A 19,412-nucleotide genomic window follows, 5' to 3' on the forward strand; every position below is an offset into this window, starting at 1 on the left:
GGCTGTTCCAATGCAATTAACCTTATTCGCGATAAGGTACAGATGTAGGGCCAAAAAGTCGCTGCCCGACTTGTTCAATCCTTGTCAGCTACTTACAGGTACATCCCTCTTCAATCTGCTCCAGGGGGCCTCTCTCTAATGCCTCTATAGCTTCAGGGCGTATAGCGGAAGCGTGTGTTTTAATTGCCAACTGGAGCGTGCTATAAAATATTAGTGTCTAGCAGGGTCAAATGAGATTGAAGTATTCCTTGTATCTACCCTAGTTGTGGCTTTTTCGTTGCTTTTTCCTGGGCAAAAACTATTTGGCCCTTCCTCCGTACAGATTGGGGACTAGAGCCGCGAGATTGAATCTAGAACCTGACATCACCAATTCCCATGCATCAGGTCCGAAACCATGAACCCGGATCCAAGGAGGTCCAGAACTCAATTGGCCATCAGGAAAATGACCTGTAGATAATCTACCGCCGTGTTGACTCGTTGTCCTCCCTCATGCTTGGGCTTCGATGAGCGACTCTGGGCCCTGAGCCCTCGGCATTGAAATCTGGGGGTTCCGATTGATGGTTCAAACGCCCAGATTCAAACATAACATCCGGAGAAGCCAGATGAATCAAATTTGTTGCGTTCTTGATCAGTGAATCTGTTTCGACGCGGAAACGCTCAAACATCTGCGGTCCTAACACAACGTTTTGAGTCCATGTGCCAGACTCAGGTCAAGAAGCGCTTTACTTCCGGCGCTGTTTACCAGCTGCGCTACTGACTCGTGGAAAAAAGCGCGGCGAGCCTCAAAAGATTTGAAAAAGGTTAGTGGTGTTCCATCGGAATGGCGTCTTGCTTCGGTAGATTGATAGCGCATCTCAGCTGTTGGAATAATTGGGAGCTTCCCCCTCACTTCAGGGTCATATCATAAAGTCCTAGATTGAAAGTTAAAAGTCCTAGATGGAATCGCATGGGATATAAACCCCTAGGGAGCTCTCACTATGATAATAATAATAATAACCTTGATTTTAATAATCATACCTAGCATTACTGCGCAATTTAATAATAGGTTATAAGCCCGGGTTAGCATAATAACGTACATGATAAGCTTATGTCACAGACAAGCATGTGTCACAAAAAATCTCAACCTTCAAAACAGAAATCACCAGAAAAGCACAACAAACTCTCTAATCAATTAAAATCAATTGCTGTATTCTTCTTCAGATATTGCGACAACTATTTGACATGTCCTTGCGTTATGCCCCGTCTTGCCGCATCCTCCACAGCGCCTTTCCCTCGGTCGCGCCGACCCTCCTTGACCACCACTTCTCGACGATTCGCCCTCGACCTGCCCATCTATATTCATCTGATCAATTACTTCCCTTGCTTCCCCTACTATCATCACCCCTCCTTTCTGTAGTCTGGTCCTTTTTGCCCTTCGACGCCGGCTTAGTGTTTCATTTGCCTGTTGAAGATCACGGACCTGAGCTCTCAACAAGGCGTTCTCATGCATCATTGCCTTTGTTCCCTTAGAAAGTGACTTTAATGCTTCCAGAATTGACTCTGGCGGGCTACTTTTATGCCTTCTTATTCGTCTATCGAGGTATTCAGACTGAGATTGGGCCTCAAGGACAGTCCTGGGTGTCTTGGAAACCCAAGCGGTAGAGGGGCCGGCCTCCTCCTCAACCGGCGTTGGAGTCCGTAGCTGCACATCAAGCTTCGATACCACGCGTTCTGGGTCAAGAGGAATAATCCCAGCCCCTCTAAAAGCTGCCTTGATATTTTTCTCTGTCATGGTGGCCTGAAACGCTGCATAAAAGGCGGGAAAGAACTCGGACTTGGAAACGTGGGTTATAGAGCATCGGATCAGATGCTCGATTTCTTGCCCGTAAGCCTTCTTGAGCAGGCTAAAGCACCCAACATCGAGAGGCTGAAGTAGATGAGATGAATGAGGCGGCATACAGAGCGTAACAATCTTGTTTGCCTGGCAATATTTCTCAAAGTCGAGAGAGTGGTGACTTTCGTGGCCGTCAAGGATCAGAAGACGATAGCGACCAACTGATCGCGTCATTGTGCATCGGTCAAAGTGCTTCAGCCACTCAAGGCCTAGCTCGTTATCGGTCCAGCCATTTGGAGATGTTGCAATAGCCCAGTCGTCCGGGAGGTTACTTTCCCAGTACCAGTTGGCGAGGTGATATTGGCCCGCACCTATGATGAACGGCGCGATCGCCCAGCCTTCCGCATTGATCGCCTGGATGACAGTAATCCATTCCCTGTTTCCAGGCTGCACTGATTTTGGTCTTGCACGCCTTTCTGAGCCTGTGACGACCATTCCGCTTGCAATCATGCCCATGAGAAAGCCAACCTCATCAAAGTTGTAGATATCAGCAAGGTCGATACCATATTCCGCGATTGTGTTTTCCACGAGCTTAAACCACTTTCGAATCTCGGTTGGGTCTTCGCATTTAGCCCTCTGGTAGTCATATCTGCGAAAAAACCTCGTCTTGAGCTCTTTGTGTCGCTTGATGAAGTTAGAAGCCCAGCGCTTGCCGACGGGTGGCGCGTCGCGGTCAGCGAGCAATCGGTTGGCCATTTCTTCCACACCACGCAGTCACGGGGGAAATCCTCGCGAATCCAGGTCGAGGATGAACTGAACTATGATCTGTTCCTCTAGATCAGATAGTTTGCGTGATTTAGGGACCCAATCGCGTCGAGATTGCATGCCTCGCTGGCGGCGACCTAGCTTCTGATGACAGACTTGGTATATTGATGCGGCGCCTCGGATGCTTAATTTTGGATCATTTTGAAGGGCTTGCAGGGCAAGAAGAATTTTTGCTTCATCATTTGACTGGGACATCTTTAATGGTTGAGAATCAATTGATCAAATGTAAAGAGAAGAGAATGAGGCATTTTTGTGACACATGCTTGTCTGTGACATAAGCTTATCATGTAACGTACATGATAAGTGAGTGCACCGGACAAGTGAGTGCACCACTTTGAAAGTTCTTAGGATTTATACCTTAATTTTTAATCTCTTTAAAGAATTCTCTAAAATTAAGGAAAAATCTTAGAAAGCTATAATTTTAAAGTTTAATTATATAAAATGAGAAAAGTATTTATTATTTTTTATAAACTTTTTAAAAATCCTTTAGTAAGCTAGTTCAGAAAAAACATTATTCGCACTGTATATATCGCTATTTCTTTATAAACGGATTTTTTTAAAAATATTAAAAAATCATTTTTAGATACTATATAGAGTTATATTTATTGAAATACTCTTTTTAACTTCATAGCTATTTTATAGCTATTTTTAGAGACTTAGGATTTTGTGACTTTAGGTTATACAGTATGCTGGTGCACTCACTTGTCCGGTGCACTCGCTTATCATATACGTTACGTTAACATTATATTAGTTTATTTAGATCAAAACTGGCTCATATGAGACGATATCATAGTTTAATATCGATTTTAAACGACTCGTTAAACTCCTGCTCGAGTAGAAAGAGCTAATCTTAGATACCCTTAAAAAGGTAGTCTATCTGGTAGCCTGCGAGAATAAGTACCCCGATTGGACTGCTAGGTAGCGCGCTCTCCTACGCTCTGAGCATCTACTAATACTACGATTAATGTAGCAAGACCTTATTGACGAGAACCGATTATCAGATGATGACGATAGTATTGGCCCTGCCTCTGCGTATTGGGCCCATGGCAAGAGAACTAGAAGGAAGGGCTTAAATATGAGAAAACAAGACACAAACAACCAGAAGAGGGGCTCTTTAAGGAACTCCCGAGCCACGAACAAATCCAATAAGGAAACCAATCATCGAATCGGCAAGCACAATAATCACACCCAGCATCACTGCGCAATTCAACAACATCAGCTTGAGTGGTTCAAAACGGTATCCGACAAGGCGCTCAAACGGCCGCGCCCTAAATTTAGGTTTGAGACGACAGCCACAGGTTTTCTGCTTCCCAACAGTGGCTAGTTGTGGTTTTCAGGACGGCGGTTTGTCAGAAACCCGTGCAAGGGGGGTATCAGAAATCGCCCCTGTTCCAGACCGTTTCATTGAGCAACCCCTGGCCCCGAGCAGCCAGCGCGTCAAGTCAAACACGGAGAGCCACGGATGTAACCCAGCCACAGCGGCCAGTGCTGGCAGAGAATACTCGGGAGTTTTCAGCCTCTGGGGGACTCCAATGTCAAATGTAAACACACGAAACGGAGTCTTATTGGCCTTAATCACTGCTCAAGTCAAGAGGACGAAGGTCCCAGTTATATACACAACAAGGCGCCCAAGTGGATCCGGACGCCTCCTCGGCTGGGGCGGAATATCGTTGACACTCTCGACCGCACAACGCCGCACCTGGTCAAATGGGTCAAATGCCTCACCCCGGAGTCCCTCGTTCAAGTCACTGGTACCCTCCAGCAACCCCATGAGCCTATCCGCTCTGTCACCGACTCTGGTCTCGAAGTCGCCGTCTACTCCGTCCACCTGGTCGACGTCGCGCATGGCCTGCTATTTGATAACTCCGGTTTTCCCAAACCCCCCCGGAGCTGTTGTCAACCCGCATTCTCGACCTCCGCCATCCATCCAATAAGGCCCTATTCCGCATCCGTGCCATGATACTTCGGACGTTCCGCCAAGTTCTCGAGGACCAAGGATTTGTCGAGATCCATACCCCTAAGTTGCAGCCAGCAGCGATAGAAAGCGGCTCAGAGATGTTCGAGGTCAGCTATTATAGTCGCAGGGCGGTCCTGGCGCAAAGCCAGCAGCTAGCCAACCAGATGGCGATAGCGGCTGGCTTAAGAAAGTGTACGAGGTACGTCGATGGAGGCCGGGCTGAATGTATTTCACGTCTGACATGCTGACTCGCAAGATCGGTCCGGTCTTCCACGCAAATAATTCCGAAACCCTGTTGGAAGAACTGAGGGTTCCCCCTCGACTTCAAGGTTAAGAGGAAGCTATTGGAAGCTGCTGGAAATATCGCCACCTATCGCCACAGGCTGATAAAGCAGTTGTTCTAGTTGATTCCACATCGCATGGAATAGGCATACATAACCTGCATTGAACTCTAGAAGAAGACAATAACAATAATAACAATCATCACAAGATCAATCCTTTTATTAAGTGCATTCAGCATCCCTGCGCAGTCCAACAACAGAACCTTACAAGAAGCCCAACAAGATCTTACCGAGTGCACCAGCCTTGATGTCGGAATGACCCTTGGCCAGTCATACAACTATGTCATCCAGATTGTTGACGATGCCCTAAAGCATGTCTTTGCTACTGTATAGTCCATGCCCGAGCTCCAGGTCGTCCGTGACCGGTGGCCCAGCAAAGACGTCGTCTGGCTCGACGAGACCCCAATTATCCCCTTCACCGAAGTTTTGCAAATGCTCCGCAACGACGGTCGTGATATTGAAGGAGAAGACTTGTCCACTCGAGATGAAGTACGGCTGGGCGAGCTGGTCAAGCAGAAATACATGACAAATACATGACCGACTACTACATACTCGACAAGTTGCCCGCCCATACCCGACCGTTCTACACACATAGTGCCGAAGGCACCCAGTGGGCAAACTCATTCAATATCTTCTTGCGTGGTCACTGGATCTGCAATGGTGGGCAGCGGATTCATGATGAGCAGAAGATCCGGAAGAGCATGGAGCATTCACAGATAACCGAAGACGACAAGCAGGAATATATCACCGGATTCGACCTCGTCGAGCCATCCCCGGCGGTGTAAGCCTCGGTCTGGAGCATCTCATTGCGATCCTTCTTGAACTGTGTGACGTCAGATACGCCTCGTTGTTCCATCGCGACGGCAAATCCCTTTCAGGGCGCTCCCACAGCCTCCTGCACTAGACGCGGAAACCACCAAGCCCGAGCTTCGGAACAAGCAGCGCCCTATAGTGGATACGACGGCCAATTCCGGCAACGCAACGAACGTAACACAGCTCGACGATCCCTTCGAGATTTGGCGACATTATAAGGGCGCGGCAGTTGGCTACGTCCGACAGAACCAGTTCGCCATAATGGCGGCGGACCCATTGGACGGTGCAGAGGCTTTATGGTATCTTGTGCCGGGAGTCCAGAGTTGCCTCTGGACAAGCTGCAGTGCCAATAGTTTATAAAGGGGATGTCGTGCGAGGCTCCTTAGTGTTGACTCGATCTCTCTAATAAGGCAGACAGTCAGACATCAACAGACCCTCCATGTATGCACAATCATCGTAAAGGTAAAGATTTTATTTCGCCCGGGGGACACACCCCAGAGGGCCTTGGCGCTAAGCTATTTTCGTTTCGTACAGTGCTTCCATGGTCACCCAAAGCCCAACAATTTCACCTTTACTGGCTGGTCCAATCTGGTGTATATGCCGTGACAGGCCTGCTTGAAGGCCAATTTCTCCAAGTGTTCAGCATCCTATCCTTAGCAGCTGAAGCACGGTCTGCCAAAATGAGACTGTATGTTCGTAGGATTCGATCTGAATAGTTAGTGTGTCTGAGGCTTCTTATTCATGTCAAGCCTCCCTGTTGCAATGGCGAATTTGATCGTCGCCCGTACTGCCTGTATGTTTGGCGCCCATTTGTCACCGTCAGATGCTGACTTTCCTCCCAAGAAGAACGAGAGGTTTCCCATCTTTGTTCGTGAGCATTTCAGCATCCCTTCCCGTTGCATTGTCCAATTTGTGCATCTGAATAGAAAATGTTGAACTGTCTTGGATGCTTGGCCACATTCGCACGTGTCCGATTCCACTGCATCGATCTTGTGCAGAAAGCTGTTTAGTCTTGCCACTCCGGTGCGGAGCTGGACCAATACATCCGCTTCCTTCCTTGTTAGCAGGTCATATAGAGTACGGGTATGCTTGCTAGGCAGTGCCGTATCTATCTGCTTCGAGTACTTCCCGACTCTTTCTGGTAGTGTTCTTATTTGCCGCTGCTTGGTTATCGCTAGTCTTATCCTCGTAGACCTTGCTTGATATGGTGGCTCATATGGTCTGCATTCTCTTTCGGTGGCCTTCCGGGCTGCTGCTTTTGCTTTTGGTCCCAATGCGAAGTCTTCTTCCCCGGCTGGAACCCACATCATCCGGAGAGAGTTGCCCTCGTCTTCAAGACGCTTGACATGGTCGTAGATATGCTGAATGGTCCGTTGGCCAGACTGTTGTCGTGGCCGCCGTATGGCTTCCAGGGCGGAGCGGCTGCTTGTCATGACGGTTAGGTTTCGTCGACACAGTCCATATGGCATGCATCTCAGGGCCATCTCTATAGCGCCCAGCTCGGCGATGTATGGGTTCAGCTCCTCCCTCGACCCGAGAGTAATGGAGTAGCTGGCCACTACCTCGTCGGCATTGTTTATGGCCGTGTCTCGGACGACACCTCCCATGCCTACCATGCCCCCTCTCTGCGAGGAGCTGGTGGCAATGACTATGCCATCCGCCCTCTTTGGCGCTTCCGCCGTTCTCTCCCGGTTGGGGTCGCACGACACCAGGATACGGTTTCTCCATGGCGGTAACGCGTACTCCTGAATGATCTCCATTCGTTCAGTGGCTGTCTCCCCTTGAACCTGAGCAATCCTCTGCATCGGCGACATGAGTCGACGGCACGCTTTCACTTTCAGTGTCGCCAACGGGTGTGTCCTGGGAAGGGTCCGGAGGTTGATCCAAAACCTTGTTGGTGCCTGCGCATGCCGTTCTTGCACCGGTTGGATGCTAGCTTCGGCCTCTGCCACCGCTGTCGCCACGGTCTGGAAAGCTCCCGTGATCGCCTGTGCTCCGACCATCTGTGCCTTGTCCAACCAAGCTGCTTCTCTGACACCGCACGAGTGCGTCCACACGCTGGACGCATAGTCCATGGTGGGAGCTCTGTTGCTACGAACAGCTGTCTCGCCGTCCGCGGTGACAGCATCTTCAGTCTTCTCAGGCACATGGCGGCCGAGAGCCCCTTTGCGGCAGCTCTAGCTATGTGTTCCTTGTACCGTAGTGTCGCATCCATGACCACTCCGAGGATCTTGGCGCTCGCCTTCGGCTTGACTACTTTTCCTTTGATTATGAACGGTATGTCGCTGGTACGCGCGGTGTTTCGTGTGAAATGCACGATGGCCGTTTTGTCTCCTTCGAACGTCGCGCCGCTCCGTCTTTTCCCAGTCCAGTGCTTCGTCTAACGTTCTCCACAAGTGAGTCGGTCAAAAATCCCTCATCCTCCCCTCTTGTCATCTAATCATCTATTCCTCAACCAAGCAATATGGCACAATCAAATAATGAGTCAAATATCATTCTTGCACTTCAAGCCTATAAAAATGACCCAAAACTAAGTCTCCGACGCGCCGCAAGGATCTATGAAGCCCCTTATAGTACTCTTCTTGACCGACATAACGGCAGACCCTTCCGAGGCGATATTATCCCTAAATCACGAAAACTATCTGATCTGGAGGAACAGACTCTTATTGAGTACATTCTCGACCTAGATTCACGAGGGTTTCCCCCGCGACTTCGTGGTGTAGAAGAAATGGCTAACCGACTGCTCGCTTACCGCGATGCATCGCCTGTCGGAAAGAACTGGGCTTCTAACTTCGTTAGGCGACAACCAGAGCTTACAACGCGGTTTAATCGTAAATACGATTATCAGAGAGCCAAATACGAAGATCCGACTACTATTCGTAAATGGTTCTCGCTTGTGGAGAACACAATCGCGAAATATGGTATCACCCTTGCTGATATCTATCCCTTCAATTGTCGAGGAGCTCCGGTCGGGTCACAGCAGGGGGGGTCAGCCAATAAAAATGCACCGGATCAAAGGTACCTAGCCCCCCACCTATTTTAGCCTATAGTAGAAGTACCAGCAATCTCTCGAGCTACAAATTGCTACATTACACTGCTCACATCCCCAAACTGTCTGGTGACTCCTTTTATTACGACTGACCGGCCTCCTTGAGCTTTTTGACCTTGGCTGTCCTAATTGAAGCCCCTGGATTGGCTGCCTCTATAGGTAGTGATGAAGGTATCGACTGGGAAGTCATTATCTAATTAAGAATGGTTTGTATGAGGATTTAGGTGGTATGCCTTTCGGTACGAAAGGTCTTCTTAAGCTCTGGGATTCCCCCCCCCCCAAAATTTGGCCCCCCTTGCAAAAAATTACCGCATTCAGCGATTACCCGATTCGGAAGCGCAACCGCACCTCTTGTTGGTCCGGATTAACCCCATCCGAATGCCCCCAGAGGTGCCAATCTTCTCTTCCTCATTTGCCAATGCGCACAAGTGAACTCTCATTCGCTCTCTGAGATTAAGTGTAAAGGAGTCTTCTTTTTGAGGGTTTCTTGTTAAGAGACACGTGAAATGCACGTGAAATGCACGTGGAACTCGGTTTGTGATAGCATTATTGCTCTTGTCCTTATATTTTACAGGAGAGCCAAACCGCTTCGCGGTTTATCCAAAAGGGCCTTAAGGAACGAATTTGAACAGGAAAATTAATAGTATCAACGTTGAAAATATATATTCATTGTATTGACGTTGAAGGTTTCGGTGAAGCAAGTCTTGTTTCGTGATTTCAGCTTGGCTGGTTTTAAGCCGAGGTTGTCCCGTACCGAGATTTGACCGGTCCCTTCAGGCCATGACGCCATGACGTCAGCTGTTTTTAGCTCACGAGCTCCGTCATGCGAACTTCCACCATCGTTTACGATCCGCCAGAACACTCTCCCTCCATCCGTCTAGTCATCTCATCTCCATATCGCCGATACTCGTCCGCTAGGCTGCCTAGATTTCCTGTTTGCGTTCTACGGTCGCCATAGATTTGCCAATCAAGAGCGGATCGTCAACGCGCGAAGCAACGGATCATCAACCATGGCCGGATCTCTTCCATGCCCTTCATGGATTTGGTCCAATAATTCCAACGTCCAGTACGTATCATCCCGCATGCTCGCAATATCATCACGTACAAGTCATATATATACGTTGTCCGTCTACCGGTCCGCTCTATTCTATCCCTCGTAGTGGCCAAGCCGAAGTCGAAGTGAAGCTTTAGTTGACATCTAATCGAATTTTTAGTGCCGCCAAGGATCGGTCGTGGTTCGGCGCCGACTACACACCTCTTAACTCCATGGTCGGCCACTTGATGGGAGGGATCCAAACGCCGGTTGTGGGGATCGGCACGGTCGAACTTCCCGTCAAACGAAGTCCGAGGGCTACCGGTCCACGATCCCACGGCATCCTACGACTGCGCGATGTCCTTCACGTCCCCACAGGCATCTGTAATGTCATTGGAAGTCCGATTCTAGACGAATACGATATCCATACGGGATCTAGTATGCAAAACATAAAAGGCACCATCATTGATAAACAGGGTAGGACCGTTGCCTACTTTGAGCCCCGCGGCAAATTCTTACAGGTGAGGTTGAGCGGTCCACCGGTTGGGCCTCGGGTTGGCATTACTCCGTTTGATCCGTCGGCAATGTACTGGATCAACGTGCGATGGGCCGACAGTGAGCGGGAGAAATGGGAGGCATCGCATGCCAGCAAAGCCCTGCAGCAGGCGGAGGTAGGTCCTCTTTCGACCGAGGAAAAGCAGTTGCTCAAGAAACACTGGGGCGGCGAATTCAGGTTTCTAGCGAGCCACGGTCTCAACATCAACAAGGAAGACGATCGCGAAGAGGGTCGTATTATCCTCCGGGCCATCCTGGCCGGCAGTGACGGCGACGACAGCGACGACAGCGACGACAGCGACGATAGCGATATTGGTCGGGACTACCCTAACGATGACCGCCCGGAGGGGCAGCTAGCTGACTCGTATTTCGACGCCGACGAACTCAAGTTCATCAAGAAGCATTACGGTGACTCGCTAAACATTCATGTTCAGCTTTGGGCTGAAATTCTACAAGACTGAAGACTGCGAAGAGGCCAAGTCTCAATAAGGGTGCGGTTTCAACACCAATGCGAGTGATAAAAGTCCAACGGTCTCAACACCAGGACATCTTGGCATGGCAGCTTCTTATACTCAAATTGACAATTTTCCCTCTTTGGTATTGCAACTGATTGATCTCTGCTAGTCTCAGTCCCCTGATCCCTGTCTCAATTATTGACCCTCACCCTATTGGCTACGTCTCTTAGTTCCGCATTAAGCTCTTCAAATCGTGCCACTCAAAATGGTGCCTTCTCCTCAAAGCCCGCTGCGTACGTCTTATTGGCTACGCAAAATAAAGGTAACACACACACGCGCCCTATTGGCCAAGTCTCTTCATCCACCCACCCGGAGCCGACCACTTAAAACCGCGCCCTCTTCTCAACACGTGCAGCAACCCACTAGTAAAACAGCCATACAGGCTCTTGTTGCAAGCTTCGTACCGAAAGGCTACTCAGCGCAAGGGAGCCGCCAACTTGCCCATCACGCCCAGCTTCCAACTTCCAACGTCCCCCGGCGGACGTGCGCCTTCCCCTGTGCCTTGAGGAACGAAAGGACTATGCCCCACCCGCCGGCCTCACCCCTCAAGTGCCCGCTTCCCATTGGCCCAAAAATTACCACATTCGTCCAGGTGCTCTTGAATTTTTGAAAAGTCCTTCGCGATTGGTCGATGGTGTCTTGGCTGCCGAGTGTCCGTCGTGATTGGCTGTCGATGCCTTTTGGGGCTTCGGCCCGTGATGGGTCAGTGCCCGCCGCGTGTATGTTGCCCCCCCATAAGCGCGTTCCTATTTAGCCGCCCCCGCCCGCGGCTCGCGCTGCCACTCCCATGTCACCTAACGCAGTCTCTGTGACTCTTCAGAACCGTCATCTAACCAGCGCAACGCCTCCTGAACCGTCCTGTCGCTCAGTTTCTCTAGCCTCGCCTGCGCGGCCGTCATATCTTCGGGGACCCTATTGCCCACCAGGTCTCTCTCTCTCTCGCACCTTGGACACGAGCATGATGCCGTCCAGCGTCCGGCAACGCGACAGCTGCACGTACAGGCTGTACGGGTCGCACTGCGAGGGGACAACGCGTCCGTCGACATTTGTCGTCCGCGTTCCTCGCAGCTCCAGAGCTACGCGCTCGAGCGTCTTGCTCTGCACTTTGTAGTCTGTACACGCGAAACTCGCCGCACAAGGCAAACCCTTTCGGCTGACGTCGTTCTGCTGCCACGGCCGTTTCCGCTGGCATTGTATCCTAATACTCATGGGCGCCAGGAGGATGGTGCCCTGCGGCATCCCGACGAAGTGGAAGTCTCTTGTCGTTTCCGACTCCAGAACTATCCCCGCGGGCGGCCCGAAGTGGACCGTCATGTCGGCCGAGATCCGATAGCCTGCGTACGCCTTGTCGAGAATGACCTCTAGCGCCGTGTAACTGGCACCATTGACCAGCTTCAGCCCCATGTGGGTATTGTGGTTCACGACGACGGGCATTCCCGCCACGAACATGAAGACGGCCGGCACCGGTATCGCGCTATCGTCACCCTGGTTCAGGATCATGATGGCTTCTTCTTCCGTCGGCAGACCTTCCTTCCATTTGTGCTCAGATATGAAGATTCGCATCATCGACCGCTGCTGAATCTGGAACGACAGAGTCGCCTCCATGTTCAGGTTCCACCGATTCCGGTTCAGCGGCGTCACCACGTTGATGCCCGTCTCCCACGGGATTCGCCTGTCCTCCCGGTAGCACCTTGAGTTGAGGAGGTTTAGATCTGTGCGGTCCTGCACGCCCAGCCGGATCCGCTTCAACAGCCTCTGCAGTACCGGATCCCCGGCGGCGCGCATTTGTTCGTTCAGCATGACGACCGTCGTGAATTTCTTCCACAGCGCGTGCGCCTTTTCATGCTGGTGCCGTTGCTCGGCCCTGAACGAGTTGTCTTCGTCCCACGACACGGCCACGCTGGGGAGCAGGATCGACCTCTCTTGTACCGGGCGGAACTGGCGGAAGTCTCCACAAAAGAGAACGATAGGGATCCCCCCGAAATCTTGCTGCGATCCGCGGAGCCGGCAGAGCTGCTCGTTCACCGCGTGCAGCGTCCGCGCTCCGAGCATGCTCACCTCATCAATGACTAGCAGGTCCTTGTCCTGCCAGTCCATCCGCGACTGACCATGGACGAATCTCTCCGCCTGTTTCGGCAGCCGGACGCCGTCTAAGTCCGTCGTCGTGTCCGCGCCTGTCCCTTGGTCCTTCGAGAACCCACATGCAGAGTGGATCGTGATGCCATCGATGCGTGCTGCGGCCGTCCCTGACGTCGCCGTGATCAGCAGACGATTCGAGAGGCCCTTCTTAGCAAAAAGCTCGACGAGTGCCTCGATGACTCGCGACTTGCCAGTGCCACCTTCGCCGCCGACGAACTGGCAGAGCTGCCCGATGTCACCGTTCTCCACACGATTTATCAGGTCGAGCTGGCGACATATTATCAGGAAAGTGATCGCCTGTCTCTTATTCAATGTCAATCGTGCTACCAGATCCTTGCCAGCCTCGAGGAAAGAGGTTGATGGGCCGAACCGGACTTCTACCCTCGGATCTGCGTCGTCTACCATCTCTTCCAAGTCCGCCGCCGTCATTTGAATGTCCCCGTCCCCGAAACCGGCGAGCACGCTCCGCGCCGCTGCACTGCGATCAGTTCCATGGGCCGCGGCCATATTTTGTATGCCCTGGATCATTTTCACCCTCTCTTTGGAGGCACATATCTGCTGTGACTTTATGGCCTTGACCTGATCCTGCGGCGGTACTGCGGCCCCGGAAAACATCCGCCCTGGCATGTTGATCCGTCTTCCCCCTTTCGGGTGTTATGGTGGCCTGAAGTTCGGCCGTCGAGCATAGCGCTGACTGCTGGAAGCGGCAGAGCTGCTGCATCAGTGCTGTGAGCTCCCGCGATCCCGCCGTGATCTGGTTCGCACCGACCGCGCTTCTGATGACGTCGACAAGACGCGTTGCGTTTCCAACGTTATCGGACTGGTACGCCGATGCAGACTCTTCATCCGCCTGGCCTGCTCCCGCCTCCTCAACATGTCCGCCCGTGCCGTCCCCGTCGCCGGATGAGGATGCCCATTGCTTAGCGTCCCGTTTTGCGTCTTCGGCGGACCGCCGAAGGAGTTGCACGTTATCGACGAGGCATGAGATTCTAGGATGCAGCGACTCTCGTGCCCGCGCCCATATGTCGTTGATGCCGTCTCGTTCTTCACCCAGGAATGATTCCCACGGCACAAACAAGGCTAGGTGCTGCACGGCTGCTCTTCAGTATGAGAGTTAAATCTCTTCCAACACCTTTTCGGTCGAGTCATCCCCGGACATACCTGCAATAACACGATTCTTCATCGTCTTGGTCAAAATCTTTGCTCAGATAGCCGTCAAGGCAGACGACGGCATACTTTCCCGGCCGTCTCAGCACCTGCACCCATTGCCTCCCAGCCGCCCAATCGCTCTCGAAGGGCACCTCTCCCCAGGCACCTAAGCTCTCGTCCTTGCCAACGCGTTGGAGCCTGACGAGCGAAACATAGTCATATAGGCACAGACGTCGCAGGACATCTCCACGATGGTGATAAGCCTTAGCGAAACTGATTCTCTGGCCTGCTTCTTCCACGACGATCGACTCGTCCACAAAACCGTCCGCGATCGCGATGCCGCTCTCTTGCCGGAGGTGTCGCCACCGTCGGAAGACGTGCCAGTAGAGCAGAGATACGTTCAGGTACGCCCAGGCGCTGCTGTTCGTGAACTCGCTCGGGTACCCTAGAAGATGGGCAATGACCCCGACTTGCGATAGAGGCCGCTCCGTGAATATACGGTTAGCCACTCTCATCAGAAACTGTCGCGTCTTGTTTTTTGTACCGTCTTCGTCGCCGACGGCGTCGCCTCCAGCATCCTCCCCAGCGGCCGGCTGGCCACCCGCTGAGAGGACAGGCAACAGTTCTGCGGCCGCGGCGACGCGCTTCCACGTCGGGTCCTCTACTTTGGTCGCGTAATTTGTGACGTAATAGACGAGGGCCATGGTCTTCCGCTGCGTCGCTATGAAGGAGATGTCGTGGTTGTGGCGAAGCCCTACGGCAATGGTCTTGTTCCACCGGTTAACCATGGGGTGCGTCCTGCGAATCCGCAGCACGCCGTCTGGCGTGAATGCAGTCTTCTCGACCAATGTCCATGGCGCCTTGAACCGACAGAGGTCGCCCTTCCGCCTCTTCTTGCCCAGGGAGTACTTGACGCAGGTTGGACTGTGCGTATGGATCTGCGTCGCGCCGGCACAGAAGTTGGCTTCCTCGTCAAATGCGGCCGAGAACTGCTCGGTGTTGTCCAGCAGGGAGGAAATATCGGACGTCACCGACCGCTCCGCTTGCACGGCGCAGAACCCTTCCTGGTCAAGATCCTGCCTAGCATGTCAGCCCAGCCCTGTTTGCCCACCAGAAGTCCTGGATCCAGGCCAACAACGCGCATCGAGCATTACCTCGGAGAAAACACTATCGACGTATTGGACGATGCGCTCACGATACGCCGCCTGATCCTCCCCCTGGATATCGGTAAGCATAGAGCTCAGATGCGCGTTTCCATGCAACCAGAGCAGCCCGTGGACGTGAAGCGCCCCTCGTTCATTGGTTTCCACTGCACCATAGTACTGGCTGATCCGCCCGAAAACTGACTCCTCTCCTACTTTCACGTAATGCTCGAAAAACAACGTCATCTCCCGGTGGAAGAATACAGCCGAACTCATAGGGTCTGAGATGGACAACCGCATACGTTTAAACGACATGTCAAGGCTTCGCAGGAAAGCCTCCGCTGCCTCAGGATCGCGTGAGCGGTACGCTGCCAGTCGGAGCTTTACCGGGTTTGTAATGTCGTTTGGATTGATAGTGAACCAAATGGCTGGCACGCCGTAGCGAACGATGAGCGCCTGGATCTTGTGCCGCATGCTGAGACGGAGCTCTCTGGACATAGGCTGGCGGTAACCATACAGCGACAGGCTCCTGAGAAGCTCTTTCACACCATCGTCGGTAGTCTTGCCTGAGCTTTCCAACTCTGCCCTCGCCGCCGCTAACCTGTCTGCAGTCAGCGACCGTACGATGCGCTCCACCTTGCGGAAATTCTTCCTCGTCACGCTCAGCATGCTGACACGCCGGTTCCTTGACCGCACGCCCATGTTGAACACGAGAAATGCGAAAATGTGGTGCGTCGCAAATCGGCCGCCATGACGCCGCAACACGATGTCAGTCCAGGCCCGAAGGCTCATGTTCCGAGACGACAAGAGATCTTGCGCCGCGGCATCTGCTACACTCATCCTGGCGCCTCTTCCCGCCTCCAAGACAGCTTCTTGAACTAATCGTGGCCCCCCGACGCCGAACGGTAATAGCGTGGGAAACGTCCTCGCGAAGAACGAGGCATCAGACGTATCGGCGAATTCGTCCCCGCGAGAAACATGAATGTACGGCTCAGAGTCGTCAGCATGCCCCCGCCACCTTTCAGCCGAGGATCCAACCCATGTTCTCGGGCCCGTATGGCCGGTCCCAGCACCTTCACCGACGGCGTCGCAAGCAAACCGCAATTTCTCGACATCCGCTACGTCCGACGGTCCGTCCAGCGGAAACATTCCAGAAGAGGTGACCTCGTTGATCGGTATCGTGACTTGGTTAGCCGCAGCTTCGCCTTTGCAGCGAGACTCGTTTGCCTCATCTGTCGCTGGTCCTCCGGTTTTGCGTGTTGGCGCGTCTTCTCCCTGACTGAGCCGAGCGAGAATTTCCTCGATCTCCACCGAATCCTCGTCGTCCATGGCGCGCTCCGTGGGCGGCACGACGTGCGCTGTTCGCATCTTTTCCCACGGGGACGGCTCGTTCCGCTCCATGCGATCATACACCAGAGACGGCACCCCATGCGGCGGGGCTCCCCAACTCTCCATCTCCGCCGCGTCGATCTCGATCTCAGCATAGTGTGGATTGTTCTTCTTCAGCCAGACAAGGGCCCTCTCAACGGCTCGCCGCCTCACCGATAGGAGGCTTGAAAGATCGCTCGGTCCCGGCTTGTTTGCGCCTTGCCACGAGATGTGGATCTCGTCCATGACTTGCAAAAGCGGATGGGGGAGCACCTTCGTGACCAGCTCCTGCACATTGTTCGGGAACACCGTGATGTGGCCTTTAACATGCCTCGGATACCTCAGATTTTGCCTCTGGCCACCCGGGATGCTGTATCTTGTGACAAATCCATAACACGAATTCAGCGCGATGAGCTTCTCCTCGACCAGTGTGAGGCCCTTGAGCTCGTCCGGAAACATGTGCTCACAGCCAAGGCGGCTGTGAAGTTGGGCCGCTGGCGACAGGCCACCCCGCCTTAGGCAACTCATACACTCCGCACAGCTCAAGATCGAGTCTCCCACGGGAAAGCAGCTTCGACATGAAAACGGCGAGCGGTCGCCCTTTTCGACGCATATAGACATCCACCGGTCCCACGTCACCTCTCTCAACTCTTTCTTCGCGCACTTACGATAGCACAGCATGCAGGTCCGTATCGGCAAGGTGCTTGCATCGTGGAACGCCTGGTAAAAGTCTCGCACGGTCGACACCTTTCTCTCCTGCGATACGGGCGTACACCACGTCTGCTCGTTGGACAGTCTCTCCTTCACGGCAAAGTCCTCCTCCAAGAACCCCAGCACGCTCGCCAAGTCTTCGGCCTGCATTTCCCGCCTCCTTTGCCTTCGGATTCCTCCAGCTCGAATTTGTTTCCTCGGAGGCTCATCTCGGCTGTTGTTGCGGTTTCTCTTTCCTTGCCGCTGCGGCTGCCTCAGATCCACGGCCTCATCTCTGCGTGCTTGGTCTGCTTTCCCGCAAACCATCTGACGCTGTGGCCTTGTCAACGAAGGTTCGGCTAGATGCGCATCTCCCACCGCGCCGTCCCTCTCTTTGGGCACAAGAGGCTGCAAGCCATGCCGGCGAACACCCTCAATCCGAAGCCTCATCCTGCTCACTGAGCTTCCCTCCCTCCCGCACTCTCTCTGGGCAGCCGCTGCCATACCATCCTCCTCCTCATCTCCTCGCCGATTCTCCTTGGGCAAAACATGTCGGCGAGACAGGACTGGCTCAGCAACCGCCGCCCCCACCGCACCACTCGCTACCTTTGGTAACAGAGTCTTTCGGACCAGCGCAGCGTCTTCCGGCTCTGCGGCGGCATCGTCCACATTCACCCTTACATCCCCATCTCGGGCCTGAGCCAGCAATGCATGTTGCGCCAAACCTGCTGCATCGGAGACATGGCTAGTGTGCGGTCTTGCTTTCAGCCGCCGACCTCTTCCCCTACGTCTTTTGGGCAAACCCCGCGTGATTGCTGCTGCTAGCTCTCTTCGACTAATATCTTCTTCGGACACTGATTGTTTGGGCTGAATAATCCGAACCGTGGGTGCCTCATTCCGTCGAAAGAGCGAAGCGTCGCTAGCCGCCGCCGCCGCCGTACCGCCCTGCTCATCATCTCCAAGGCCCCTCTCCTGAGGCAAGAAGTGTCGATGAAAGCGCGGGAGTTCAGAATTCGCCGCCTCCGGTGCGCCATGTTCCCTAAGCAACGGGGGCTGCCATGCCGACGTCCCCGGTTCAGAAACCCCCCCCTCCCTCGAAGCTCCCCATTCTCAAGCTCACCCGATGCTTGATGTCGCGCGGAACCTCCACTGTTGGCCGTATCATGACGCTTCCGTGCTCTGTTAGACCGCAAGCCGCCTCGCAGAGGTCTTCTGGGCAACGATCTTGCAATTGCTTCCGCATGCTGCCTCCATGAGGTATCGTCAACCTCAGACTGCTTAGGCAAAATCTGTCGGAACATTGATGCTGCGTTCGCCAGCGAATCGTATGTTGACAATCGTCCCAGCAGCCTTTTGCCCTGTGCGCTGGGCTCCCTTTCGCCGGCTGTTACCACAACTACGCCGCCTCCTGTCGTCGCAACTCCATGCTCTCTCCCCCACACGTTTACATCATTATCCTCTTGTCCATTCCCAGCTGACAATGAGTAGGCTCCCACGTGAGTAACCGCCTCACGTGGCTTCGCCGCTGGACTATCCATCTTGCTGCTGCCTTCTCGACGTCGATGACTCCAGGCGGACCGTTAGATCACAAGGCTTCCGTGTCAGAGTCTCTTTAGTTGCATGATTTCGCTTCTGGCTGATGATGCTAATAGAGCCCCCTTAACCACCTACAACCCTCCCTGTATGCGTCCATTGTCACAATCTCAGCCAGTCCATGCATACAATTCATCGCCGCAACTTTGCCAAAAGCCGGCTATTCCAACGCCGTGCTCTCCTCCGCGTCCCTCCGTGACTTTGAGGAAGACGGTCGCATCGTTGCCGTTTCGCGCAACACACAGCTCCCGTCGAGCGTCACTCACCGTCTTAACACGGAACGGTCCGATATTAAACGGATATCATCTACTATATATAACAGCCTCGTTGACCTCGGGAGCCGTTACGTCACTCGCCGTCTCAGCACGGGAACAGTCCAGTATCGAACGGACATCGTCTAGGATATAGATCAGCTTAGTTTACCCTATAT

At 53.1% G+C, this 19,412-nt stretch overlaps 5 protein-coding genes across 5 annotated transcripts; 2 read left to right on the forward strand and 3 right to left on the reverse strand.

The window, feature by feature from the left end:
- Positions 1–458: 458 nt before the first annotated feature.
- On the reverse strand, positions 459–2,569 carry MRS44_018441 (uncharacterized protein; the record flags this gene model as incomplete). The annotated part of the gene is made up of 2 exons (XM_065615924.1): positions 459–665; positions 1,460–2,569. The coding sequence occupies 2 exons, from the start codon at positions 2,567–2,569 to the stop codon at positions 459–461; spliced, it is 1,317 nt and encodes a 438-aa protein (XP_065471996.1).
- A 1,144-nt stretch (positions 2,570–3,713) lies between these two features.
- Positions 3,714–6,109, forward strand: MRS44_018442 (uncharacterized protein; the record flags this gene model as incomplete). Its single annotated transcript, XM_065615925.1, has 7 exons — positions 3,714–3,916; positions 4,226–4,506; positions 4,620–4,794; positions 5,113–5,218; positions 5,270–5,425; positions 5,605–5,717; positions 5,815–6,109. 7 exons carry the CDS (start codon positions 3,714–3,716, stop codon positions 6,107–6,109), a joined length of 1,329 nt encoding a protein of 442 aa, XP_065471997.1.
- Positions 6,110–6,841: 732 nt separating this feature from the next.
- Positions 6,842–7,824, reverse strand: MRS44_018443 (uncharacterized protein; the record flags this gene model as incomplete). Its single annotated transcript, XM_065615926.1, has 2 exons — positions 6,842–6,947; positions 7,055–7,824. 2 exons carry the CDS (start codon positions 7,822–7,824, stop codon positions 6,842–6,844), a joined length of 876 nt encoding a protein of 291 aa, XP_065471998.1.
- A 1,797-nt stretch (positions 7,825–9,621) lies between these two features.
- MRS44_018444 (uncharacterized protein) lies at positions 9,622–10,847 on the forward strand (the record flags this gene model as incomplete). The annotated part of the gene is made up of 3 exons (XM_065615927.1): positions 9,622–9,707; positions 9,757–9,864; positions 10,013–10,847. The coding sequence occupies 3 exons, from the start codon at positions 9,622–9,624 to the stop codon at positions 10,845–10,847; spliced, it is 1,029 nt and encodes a 342-aa protein (XP_065471999.1).
- Positions 10,848–11,695: 848 nt separating this feature from the next.
- MRS44_018445 (uncharacterized protein) lies at positions 11,696–18,927 on the reverse strand (the record flags this gene model as incomplete). The annotated part of the gene is made up of 6 exons (XM_065615928.1): positions 11,696–11,846; positions 11,902–13,559; positions 13,606–14,140; positions 14,202–15,265; positions 15,344–18,428; positions 18,473–18,927. 6 exons carry the CDS (start codon positions 18,925–18,927, stop codon positions 11,696–11,698), a joined length of 6,948 nt encoding a protein of 2,315 aa, XP_065472000.1.
- Positions 18,928–19,412: the final 485 nt, after the last annotated feature.

This window comes from Fusarium solani (genome assembly GCF_023522795.1).
Source record: "Fusarium solani strain SB1 chromosome Unknown bctg00000016, whole genome shotgun sequence".
Classification (NCBI taxonomy): Eukaryota; Fungi; Ascomycota; class Sordariomycetes; order Hypocreales; family Nectriaceae; genus Fusarium; species Fusarium solani.